The 12,457-nt window shown below is 45.1% G+C and overlaps 1 protein-coding gene across 1 annotated transcript in view; it reads left to right on the top strand.

The window, feature by feature from the left end:
* Nucleotides 1–12,457, top strand: part of LOC310800189 (triple functional domain protein-like) — a gene marked incomplete at its 5' end in the record, with an annotated part of 227,964 nt that overhangs the window by 200,193 nt on the left and 15,314 nt on the right. The window contains 9 exon segments of the mRNA XM_083662774.1: nucleotides 1–29; nucleotides 2,496–2,585; nucleotides 3,557–3,649; nucleotides 3,759–3,809; nucleotides 4,469–4,546; nucleotides 6,262–6,450; nucleotides 7,292–7,469; nucleotides 8,092–9,023; nucleotides 11,439–11,689. The exon segment at nucleotides 1–29 is cut by the window's left edge and continues 41 nt beyond it. Coding sequence (XP_083518900.1) covers nucleotides 1–29; nucleotides 2,496–2,585; nucleotides 3,557–3,649; nucleotides 3,759–3,809; nucleotides 4,469–4,546; nucleotides 6,262–6,450; nucleotides 7,292–7,469; nucleotides 8,092–9,023; nucleotides 11,439–11,689 — 1,891 coding nt within the window.

The following is a 12,457-nucleotide window of genomic DNA, read 5'->3' on the forward strand; positions in this document are numbered from 1 at the left end:
ATAGGCTGGCTCCTCTGTTTGTCAAACAGGTGGGAAAGAAGACAAAATAAATTTCCATAATTGATTTAGAAGAAGAATATTTTTTTTTGCATTGATTTCATTTACAGCAAATGGGAATGGGTCAAGGCTGTTCACATGTGCCAGGGCTTTTCAAAGTGGGAGGTGGGACTCCCCAGGGGGGCTCCAAGCAGTTCCAGTGAAGCCTCAGTGAATGGAAGTGAACAAATATTAGTTATTACATTAGTCATCAAAAAGAGATCACATAGTAAGTAAGTAAGTAAAAGTTTATTTCTAAAGCACCCCTCCCAGCACGAATGCACAGAGTGCTGTACATAATATGTCAGTCAAAAACATTATAGGCCTACATGGCACTAGGGCATAATAGTAACATAAAATGGTGGGCTTACAGAGCAAAAGTAGGATAAAATCTTAACACGTTCACTGCCGTGGACGAGATATCTCGTCAAGCAGAAACCAACGGTTGACTGCCGTGGACGAGATATCTTTTTTTTTGACGGTGGGACGTCGATCGAACCCTTTTACATCTCCTATAAAAATATGGGAGGTATTGAATGTGTATAATCTATTTTACCGACCCACTAAGTGGCGACAGTGCTCTCCAGACGAGAGAAAGCCAAGAAAAAACAGCCGCGTGAGGAAGCCATTCTCATGAAAATGGATTGGCGAAAACGCTTTCGCTTTCGGGCAGGGAGCTGGCGGTGGGGGATTGCAAATTTGCATAATAGATTATGGGTGCAACACACTTTGAAACACGCAGCATAAATAAGACCAGAATCGCAAAAGCTTCATCAAAGCTCTCAACCCAAACCCCAAGAAACGAGCAAGCCCCATCCAGACTCGCCCGACGAGGGGCAGCCGGGCAGCCAGGCAGCACAGACAGCAGAAACTCGCTTGTGACAAACGCTGCAGCCACGGAGGGAGGAGGAGAACACACACGGAGGGAGGAGTTTGAAGGAGAGGGGGGTTTCCTGCTGTTATGGAGGAAATTACTGTTCAAAACTATTGTTTAGATGTCTGACGTCTTACTGATGCCAAAAATAAATGGTTAAAGTGACTGTTCTATCGAATTTCACAAAAAGCCGTTTATCTCAGCTTAAATTTTCAGACGCTGAAACCATGCTGTATTCAACTGCTAATGCCTACATAACTACTAACTCTACAAACTAACTCTTTTAGACAGAGAAAGCACACATTCTATTAGTTCTTTTGAGATATTTTGTGTTCACAAAATACTAGCAGAAAATAATCCTCGGCTCTTGAAAGATGAGCCAGAAAAAAGAAAAAAAAAACCTTGGCAGAAGCTACCTACAGTAAAAAAAAACTGTTGGCAGTGAATGTGTTAAAAACAACATGCAAACAAGTACAAGAAGACAGTGAGGTGATGATCGGCCTAAGACTGTTCAAATGCCTGCTTGAATAAGTGTGTCTTCAGGTGTCCCTTGAACAGGTTGAGGGAGGCAGCCGATCTCAGGACCGGAGGAAGTGCATTCCAGAGTGTAGGGGCGGCCGCCCCAAACGCCCGGTCATAGAATAAATAAGAATAAATAAAAAATAAACTCATAAATGGCTTCAGAATAGACCTTTTTATGTATTCGGTGTAGTCTGAATTGTGTCAAACGGCAATATCAGGCTATCTTGGCACAATTTTTGAGTGTCTATGTTCTTTTAATTACCACTCGGTCATTTCAGCGACCCAGTGGTGATTACTGTCAAAGAAAAAAAGGGAGATTTTGGCCATGTTCAGACTAGGAGGCTAAATCTGATTTGTGAACTTTAATGACCTATTAATGATTCTATCCAGATTGGTTTTATGAGTCTGGATGCTCCAAGTCTGATTTGTGTCACTTGTCCTAAATCACATATGGAGGTAGTTTCCAATCTGCTTTCGACTGATGTGACTTGAGTGCGGACGCGCAGATCCACCAAATCTGATTTGAACGTCGCTCGCAACTCATCGTCAAATGCTTCTGCGCAGGAAAACCACGTCACCAACGTACGTATTTACTGATGCCCACGTCGTTACCATAGCAACCCATGCAGATAGGCTGTTTAGGTCTGGACACACAGATCCGACTTGAGAATCAGATTTGTGGCAGTGCGGACACACTCCCAAATCAGATTTGGGAAACCAATCAAGATAATGATGATTAATGACTTTATCAGCCAATCAGATTTGCCTGTAATGTGAACATGGCCTTAAGGGATCAAATAAGATAATCCTGATCCCATATTAGGCATGCAGGAATTAAACGACCAAGCTTTGTCTGGGGGGAGGCCCACAGTCTCAGACTCTCAGAAAACCCCTGCTGTAAGCTTAATCAATGGCAATGTCTTTATTTTTTCTCTCTTTGTATCACGGATGTGTTTTGCGTGTGAAGTAAAGTGTGCTCTGAGTGAGTAATCATTTTAAGATGACCCTTAACTTAACTCTAACCTGTAATGTTTGTCTACTTCTGCTTTTGTTGCTATTGCAGGAGCGGAGGCTGCACATGTACATCGTGTACTGCCAGAACAAGCCCAAGTCTGAGCACATCGTGTCGGAGTACATCGACACTTACTTTGAAGTGAGAATATCAAAACCATTTTATACCTGTATTCACCTTATGTAGCCCCGCCCACTTGACCCAGTTGTGTTGTGACTTCCTGTTTGACCTGCTCACTAGTACTGTGCTGTCACAGGAAGTGGAAACACAACAGGAAGTAACTGTTTGACCCCTGTGTTGGAACAGACGCTGAATACCCCACCCTGCACTTACTTGTGCTGTCAAATATAGCTAGCCCAGTGGTTCTCAAATGGCGGTCCGGGGACCCCCAGGGGTCCGTGGCACTTTGCTAGGGGGTCCGCGAAAAGTTTTCAGGAAAATAAAAATAAAAACTTTTTTTGTTGTTGCAAAAGCTACATAGTTAAATGAAAATAGTTGATGCTTTAAATCTAAAATGGCTCATGGATTACATTCTAATTCAACAAACCGATCAATTTAAAAGTCAAGCACGTTACCGTGGGAAACAATTAAGCTTAGCCCAAAATCACAAATCAGAATTGAGGGGCTCCCTGGTATATTTTCTATCTTGTAAGGGGTCCTTGGCTGAAAAACATTTGAGAACCTCTGAGCTAGCCAATTAGAGATAGCCCATGTTTAACTTTTGGCTGTTATCTTCTAATTGTTGCTAGTATCAATGTCTCTTCTAGGTAAATGGTAAATGGCCTACATTTATATAGCGCTTTTATCCAAAGCGCTTTACAATCAGTAGGTACATTCACCCATTCACACACCGTTGGTGGCAGGTTACCAAGCAGGGTGCTGGCACACCATCGGGAGTAATTTGGGGTTCAGTATCTTGCCCGAGGACACTTCGACATGCAGACTGGAGGAGCTGGGAATCGAACCACCGACCTCTTTCATCCAAAGCGATTAGTGGACGACCCGCTCTACCTCCTGAGCTACAGCCGCCCCCTAGCTCGTTGTTCATGCAGTATTAAACCCCACAAATAGTATTTCCTAAAGAGGATATTGTCATGTTGTCTTTTCACCAGGACCTTAAACAGCGTTTGGGCCACAGACTGCAGATCACTGACCTGCTGATCAAACCTGTGCAACGCATCATGAAGTACCAGCTCCTACTGAAGGTCAATACAACCACACAACACGGCTTCATACTCTACAACGCATCATTCATCCAGACTGGAAAGTATCCACAGAATGAAGATCATTGTTGACTTTTATACTGTTTTACAGGATCTTCATAAGATTTACAAGAAGGCTGGAGCGGACACAGCAGAGCTGGAGGTAAGACGTGCTGCACTGTATTCAGTGTTGGGAGTAACTCATTACAAAAGTAACATATTACATGTAATATATTACTTTTAGCAGTAACTCAGTAATATAACTTATTACTTATAGGATTGCAGTAATATTATACCAGTTAAGTAACTTGAGTTACTTTGTCAAGTAACTCAAGTTACAAATTGAGTTACATTTTATTAAATCAAAGCACATATTTAAAAAAGATACAATAATTTCCTAATCAAACTGTGTGTTTTTATGCAAATAACCACTACAGATGACAATAACAAAGGAAAAGAATAACATTTAGAATTTTGGATTGTTTACACTGACTTCAAGGCGGTTGAAATAATTTTTCGGGATGGTTCGGCTGCTGCTGTTGTTTTGGTAAAAGTAATGCAAAAGTAGTGTAATAAGTAACGAGTTACTCTACACAGAAAGTAATATTGTAAAGTAACTTATTACTTTCAAATGAAAGTAACTAGTAATATGTAGTATATTACATTTTGAAAGTAACTTGCCCAACACTGACTGTATTTCAGTCCGGAAGAGTTTGAAGAACATAAAATGTGCCTTTGCAATTCTTCTGTCTTTCTGCTTTGCTGACATCCAAGCAGCCTTTAGTCTCTAAACGCTGGTTCTCTTCTCCTGCGTCACCTTAGAAAGCTGTGGAGGTCATGTGTGTGGTGCCCAAGCGCTGCAATGACATGATGAACGTCGGACGCCTTCAAGGCTTTGATGTAAGGCGGCTTTCTTTATTCTCTCTTGGAAGTGTGTGTGTGTGTGTGTGTGTGTGTGTGTGTGTGTGTGTGTGTGTGTGTGTGTGTGTGTGTGTGTGAATGAATGAATGAATGAAAGTTTTATTTATGTGTCAGGACAAATTACATGACCCATCCCACATGGGATTATCAGACACATCAACATAAAGTAAATTACCATATCGATTCCGGTGCATACTCCATCAGCAGCGAAACAGTACACTCAGGAAATCGACAGCAGAACACACAAATTTTACTACAATATGTAGTAAGTAAAATATATGAATTATCTATCATAGGTCATCTTTCTCCTCCTATCCCACGCATATGAAATATATTCGGAAAAAGCAAAGATGTTATCAAAAAGAAATTCAAGTATGGCGCCTTCTTCAAAGTCTAACAGGTTTAGCTCAGGGGAGTGAACTTTTTTAAATAGTATCTCTCGTAAGTCATGATACAATGGGCAATACAAAATAAAATGAAATTCATTCTCCACTTCCTTCAACTCACAATATTCACAAATCCTATCCTCCTCCACCGTCCCTCTGTATCTGCCTGTTTCAATATGTAAAGGCAGAATACCACATCGTAACTGAGCACATAAGGACCTCTTGCTTTTAGGTAAATTAAACATAACATATTTTTCACATTTAAATTAATTTTTAAATGTGTGTGTGTGTGTGGTTTAATAGTTTACACATCTGTCACTAGGTGTCAGTGTCGTCTACATATTTTTCACAGCTTCACTATAACTAGTTTTTCAGCTGTAACAGATTGATTTTCTCCCTTGTTGTATGCACAATGTTCACAAAGTGCTGGAGACGGCCATGATGTTTCTCCACAGCAAAATAGACAAAAGTCTCTTTGATACCTCTGCCTAATACCCCTTTCACAGCAGGGGTCAAAGCAGGGTTCTTCCCAGGTTGATTTGGGCTATGAAAGGGTTAAGGCAGTGATACTCAACTTGCGGCCCGCGGACCACATGCGGCCCGCGATGGAATTGCAAAAAAAAAAACATGTTTTTTTTTTTTTTACAGTGCACCTGAACGCAACATGCAAGATACCCGCTGAATAAGTGTCCAAATGTTCATGTCATTCTGGCCAATACTCCACTTCTGTCATAGCATTTCAGTCTGGAATATGGAATATCTTTCAATAATCTATGATTTAGCTGCTAAATTGTCAAATACCGCCGTCTGCTCGCTACCCAGGCACTTATGTGTGTACTTAACCTAACTAACTTAACCTAACTAACTATCCGGTGTGCACAACATTGTCAGACTCAACTCCGGCTGACACCCAAAAACCTACAATCCGCTACAGAAAAATGTATTTTGATTGTTTATTAACTGGCCCCTGGCCTTCTATCATTTCACGAAAGTGGCCCCCGGGCAAAGCAAGTTGAGTATCCCTGGGTTAACGGACAAGGGTTAATTTCAGTGTGAATGGAACCGCCAGGGTTGCTATTTATTATGCTAATAGCCTATTCTAATTGTTATGCATCTCTCCCGGGTTGTCATGACCAGGGATTAAGCATGTGGTGTGGGTCAAGTACAGGTAACCCTGATCCAAACCTAGTCATTGGTATGAAAGTGGTATCAGAGTATTCTTTCCTCTACTCGTGTCTCTTCTGATATCCTGTTGTACCCTCTCGCCTCCTCTCTTCCCTCTCCCTCTGCTCTCCTCCTCCTCTTCAGGGAAAGATTGTGGCCCAGGGCAGATTGCTCCTCCAGGACACCTTCATGGTCTCAGACCAAGATGGACTTCTGTCCAGGATGAAGGAGAGGAGAGTCTTCCTCTTTGAGCAGATCCTCATCTTCAGCGAGCCGTTGGACAAAAAGAAGGGTTACACGGCTCCTGGCTACCTCTTCAAGAACAGCATCAAGGTGAGCGCTACTTACTGAAATGGGGGGGAAAGAGTCAAACGTTTATGTGAAGAACAAGTTTTAAGCCTCACATAAATACATGATGAAACTCCATAGAGACAGACATCATTGGATTACATGTTCACTTAAGCTGTGTTCACACTGAGATATTTATTTTTCTCTCTGTCGCTTGATTCAACTCTTTGGAATCGCTCTGTCGCTGTGTTTAAATCGCTCGTCAACAGGCACAATAATTGACGGACATCTGGGGGCTATAACGTTACGCAATGTCATGATATTTGTCCACTACGAGCCACCGTAGTTGTTTACAAGCTAAGCCTATCAGCGTGCTCCTAATGCGAGCTCTATACCGGTAGTACAGACTTCACTTCATGTCAGCTGTCAGCCTGTCAATCAGCTGTCAATGCGGTTTGTTGCCACACAATAAACCAGCGGTTTGTTCCAAGCCAGTGTGATCCTTGACTCGCTCTCACACGGCAGCCAATCAGCGTTGAACAGCGAGCGACTGATGCCAGCGTAATTTCGCTCGAGTTGGGATATTTCATCTCGGGGCGACGAGCGTATTTTCTCCCTATCGCTCTGTCTCTGTCGCTCGGACGCCCAGCGATTTTTCTCCCGGGTGAATATACGCTCAATCGCTCGTTTGCATTGACTTTGTATGTAAACTCGATGCCAGCGAAAAACTTTAATAGGTCGGTGTGAACGCAGCTTTAGGCGGATCATTCATAAATGCAATGTCAAACTCCTGTTCTTACCTTTCTCCACTCTATTCTGTCATTTCATCTCCTACCCTCCCTCGCTCCCTCTCTCCCTCCCATCTTCTCTCTCTATCTCCCCCCAGGTGAGCTGGTTGGGTCTGGAGGAAAGCCCAGAAGACCCCGGCAAGTTCACACTGACCTCCAGGTCGTCTAGTGGCAGCATGGAGCGGTACACCCTCCATTCAGCCAGTCCCGGGGTCAGTCAGGCCTGGATCCACCAGGTCAGCCAGATACTGGAGAACCAGCGCAACTTCCTCAACGGTAAGAGACAGGGGGGTATTATAATTGTTTGACTATGCAATGTTACACATTAGAGGCCGACCGATACTGAATTTTTTAGGGCGATGCCGATACCGATATTAGGGAGTAAAAAAATTCCGATATCGATATATCGGCCGATATTCTTATATTAAATATACACATTATATTACACAATGTTTTTGCAGTGATCCCTCAAATATCAAACACTTGACAAAGATATGACTTGACATGACTTAAGATATGTAATGTAGGCAGGATATTTTACAGCTTATCAATAAACTTTATTGTCCAAAATGACACCAATGCAATGAAACAGTAAACTGAACTGGGGATTTAATAATTATAAATAACTAGACATAGAAAAACACAAATAGAACAAATATAAAATATAACTTAAATTAAGAAAAAAGATCAAATATACACAACGTGTTGTCTATGACTTAAATACAAAATAAAAAAATATCGGCATATCGGCCAACATATCGGCCGATACCGATATATCGGCTATCGGCCGATAATATCGGTGGACCGATATATCGGTCGGGCTCTAGTACACATGCACCAAAATGAAGGACTTGCAATCAATATGGAAAATAATCCATCTTCGGTCTTATCTTCACAGCACTAACATCTCCCATCGAGTACCAGAGGAACCACGTGGGTGGAGGTGGCTCTGGTCCACCCAGCAGCAGCAGCAGCAGCAGTGCTGGAGGCCTGGCAGGAGGAGGAGGAGGAGGAGGAGGAGGAGGAGGTGGCTCTGGAGGATCCGGGGGCAGCAGCTCCTCCTCTCTCTGCGGTGGCCCTCGCTCCCGACCCTCCCGCATCCCCCAGCCCTCCTCGCGCCTCCCCCAGCCCGTCCACCACCACCACCCCCCCCAGGGCCCCTCCGAGGGGCCCGACCGATCAGCAGGTACGTGGTCGCAACCGCCTAGCCGCCCCCAGACCCCATCTCCTCCGTCCCTCCTCCCCCCTAACCCCTACCCAGACGGGGAGCTGTTAGCCTCCTCAGAGGTCCCTGAGACGATGAGGGTGCTGGACGGAAGTAACAGTAATAACAGTAACAGGTCGTCGGGCAGCAGCAGCGGCGAGGGCAGCCCCAGGCAGCAGGGCCCGCGGCGAGGCTGCGAGGAACCCCAGAGACACCACCCGACGGCTAATATACCGCAGATGGCCGTGGCTCCGCTGCTGAATCTGCCTCTCAGAAACCCTCGAGTCGTCGGGACGGTTTTGCCTCTGACTTCTCCTCAGTCCCCTGGAGGAGGAGGAGGAGGAGGAGGAGGAGGAGGAGGAGGTCAGGGGAAGGAGGCCCCTGACCCCAGCAGCCCGGCCCACAAAGGCAACTCTTTCTGGGCTATGGTCCCGGCCATGCCTCCCTCCCCCGCCAGCCGGCCTGGCTCCTTCTCCTACCCCGGTGACAGTGGGGACTCTGTGGGCAGAGGAGGCCACGGGATGCCCTCTCACCATCGCCACTCCACCCACAGTAAGGACATAGACCGCATGAGCACCTGCTCCTCCACCAGCGAGCAGTCCATACACTCCACCCAGAGCAACGGGGTAAGATGTCCAAATCGAGGCCCAGGCTTCTGTGCGGCCCGAGTGCTACTACTCACTAGTCACTAACCCCACTCCTCACCGGCTGGACAGTCAGTCATCCTGCCGCTGGCTCTGAGAATGGCTTGTACATGTCTACTACTACTCCTACTACTACTACTACTACTACTACTGCTGCTGAAACACTGGAGATTAAGCGCACTAACTTGGTCACTACTACAACGTGTGTTTGTGTGTGTGATTGTGAGTGTTTTCTGACTCTTTCAGATTGGTACTAACAGTGTGAGAGTCTGGCTGATAAAGCAGCTTAGTGATATCTGCCATCTTAAAGCAGCTACGAGCAAGATTTTCGATTGTTATTAAGCAGTATAATTATAATATTGATGCATCACATCTTACCTATAATAGTAGCTGAGGCCAAAGCCGTGTGAATCAGAGATTGCTCTCTTGATGATTATAGAGTCTGTGTCTGTCTACCGGCGGGCCGGATAAACCCGGAAGTGAAACGAAACGGTTTACGGCAGCTGCCTGCCTTCAACCGTTTCGCTCTGCCTAGCGACAGACCATAAACACGGAGAACGCCATGCAGGGGCTTGCTACTCTCGCGAACATCTCTCGTTATATTCTAACAGTTTGTTTGGAAGTAATTTTGTTATTTTGTGGTTATGGCCGAAGTGGCCGCCGCAAACCGTTTCATTTCACTTCCTGATCTGCCCCGGCCGATTCACTCGGGGTTCAAGCGAGACTACTCGGCGTTGGTCTCGTCTACTATTAGAGGTAAGATGTGATGCATCGATATTACATTTAGACTGTTTAATAACAATCGAAAATCTTGCTCGTAGCTGCTTTAAGCGTTCTCTGTCAGCTACAGTACGTTTGCTTCTCAACTGCAGCTAATAGGCACTAATGGTCACAAAACAACATCCACTTCTCTTTCACCTTTGTCCGTTGTTACATGGAAATCCTCTCAAGCAGTTGATCCTGCAGTCATCACAAATGTCTATTCCGTCCAAACTTCATCATGTATGAAGATCTGTTTCACTTTCTATTGTATACTTCCTTCCTTTCTCTCCATCTCCTGCCAAGCTGGTTTTAGTCTCCAAGCTCCTCAAGCTCCTCAAGCCGACACCAGCGGCTCTTTGCTTCAATTCCAGCTACTCTGTCTTTCTTCCGGCTGATGATAAAACAGCCTTCTGTGTTTCTTCTCGGTTTGGAAATCCTCGACTTGATTTCAGTCTCTCTCTCTTTCTTTGAGAAACACAAACCATCCGTCTCTGACCTGGCTGGTGGATCACACCTTGTGTTTGACACCTCCTGGAGAACATCTCCATGGCTTTAGAAGAAGACCAGCAGGTCATCACTGACTGTAGACATAAGCGATTGTCCTAATCTTGCTCTAACCACATAATGCTTCCTTCAGCGCATGAGATCAGGGATGTTAGCGCCGCGGGGCCATTTTGTGTGTTACTGTCAATCAAATGAAGCATTTGATTGTGGAACTAATTAATACACCTATTTCACCTCCTCAGCATCCAATAAAGTATATGTGTACATGTGCATGCGTGTGTGTATCCTCACTATGTATGCCCATACAGTTAGGTGATGTATGACTTCTAGTTATTATGATGTTTATTATTATTATTATCTGCTAACAGTATGTACAGTACAAATGGATGTATAGAGACAGTCCGCATGTCTGGGAACGCCCATACAGGCTCTAGGAATGCCCACAATAGATGCTGGGTTAGCCTGGGGGCGTGGTCAGGGTGGGGTAAAAACCCCGTTCTATCCAGTCAGCAAAGTTAGAATTTAGCTGATAGCCTAGCCCAGGCAGACACGATCGGGGATTTAACCAGTGCAGTAAACGCACATCTGAGCAGACGTCTTGTGTTCTGCTCTAGAACCCCCAAACCTGTAGTTTAGAGCCGCAGCACCGTCTTTTGGTGAGTCAGCCCATTGAGATATATCGGCGGTTTTACCCCACTTGCGCGCCAGCCGTTCAACATTTTGTGGGCGTTCCCAGACATGCGGACTGTCTCTATGCGTGCACATGGAAATGTGGACATGCATGTAGGGCGTCCGGGTAGTGCAGCGGTAGATTCCCTGCCTACCAACATGAGGGTCGCGGGTTCAAGCCCCCGTGTTACCTCCGGCTTGGTCGGGCGTCCATGCAGGCACGATTGGCCGCATCTGCAGTTGGAAAGCTGGCTTAAGGGTACGTGTCCTGGTCGCTGCGCTAGTGCCCCCTCTGGTCCGGATGGGGCGCGGGGGAGGGTAGTAGCATGATCCTCCCACGCACCACGTCCTGCCGGTGAAATGCCTCGCTGTCAGGTGAAAAGAAGTGGCTGGCGACTGCACATGTATCGGAGGAAGCATGACAACTCTGTTGTTCAAACCTCTGCCCACCTCCTCCAACAGAGTGAAAGCAGTAGCAGCAGCAGTGTGTCCACCATGCTGGTGACGCAGGACTACGTGGCGGTGAAGGAGGATGAGATCAGCGTGGTGCAGGGCGAGGTGGTCCAGATGCTGGCCAGCAACCAGCAGAACATGTTCCTGGTGTACCGGGCCTCCAACGAGCACTGTCCCGCCGCCGAGGGCTGGATCCCTGGCTACGTATTGGGACACACCTCGACCTCCATCACCCCCGAACTCCCCGAAGGAACCATCAAGTAAGTAAGCATGCGTGATATCATCTCGAAAATCTTAGATTACGCTGATTTTTGAAGTTCTTAAACCAAAATTAAGAACCTATCGTCTCATAAAAGACAGTTACAGTGTAGAGCCCTATGTGAAGTTTGACTTGAACAGACGCAAAAGATCCCTGTGTGCCCAACTGTGCTCTGGAACTCTTCCATCAGCACTAGAGACTGGTAGGTATAAAGCAACACCTGAAGAAGATAGAATCTGTTTACTATGTAAATTACGCCAAATTGAAAATGAAATTCATTTCCTGTTCTATTGTACTGCTTATAATGACGCTAGGGAAGTACTCTTTAGTCAAATGTCCTCCATTTATGCTGACTTCTTTGAATTGGACGATTATGTGAAACTTGAGTTATGCTTTAAAAAAGGAACCTTCCCCACAGCAGAGTTTGTTTGTGGTAGGTATCAAGCTGTCAGAGTCGAGAGGTGTCTTTAGAAGGCAGGTCCGGGATCATCTTTGGAGTAAAGTGGCTAGCTAGAGGACAGGTTTTGCCGCCAGCAAAACAGTGTTTTTAATTAGTGATATTGTTGTTTTTGTTCTTGGATTTGGTTCTCTGAAATTGTTGCCGATTTTCATGTTTTTGTTTTGTTATTTGTTTTAATGATTTTAGGTGTCTGGTTACGGATAAGAAATGGTATATTGATTAGAAATTGTATATTGATATGACTGACTTTTTACATGTTATGTGTTGTGCGTTCTGTCCTACAACAGCAGGGACCATGTTGGAAATAAG

The sequence above is a fragment of the Poromitra crassiceps genome, assembly GCF_964638095.1.
Source record: "Poromitra crassiceps genome assembly, chromosome: 29".
Lineage (NCBI taxonomy): Eukaryota > Metazoa > Chordata > Actinopteri > Beryciformes > Melamphaidae > Poromitra > Poromitra crassiceps.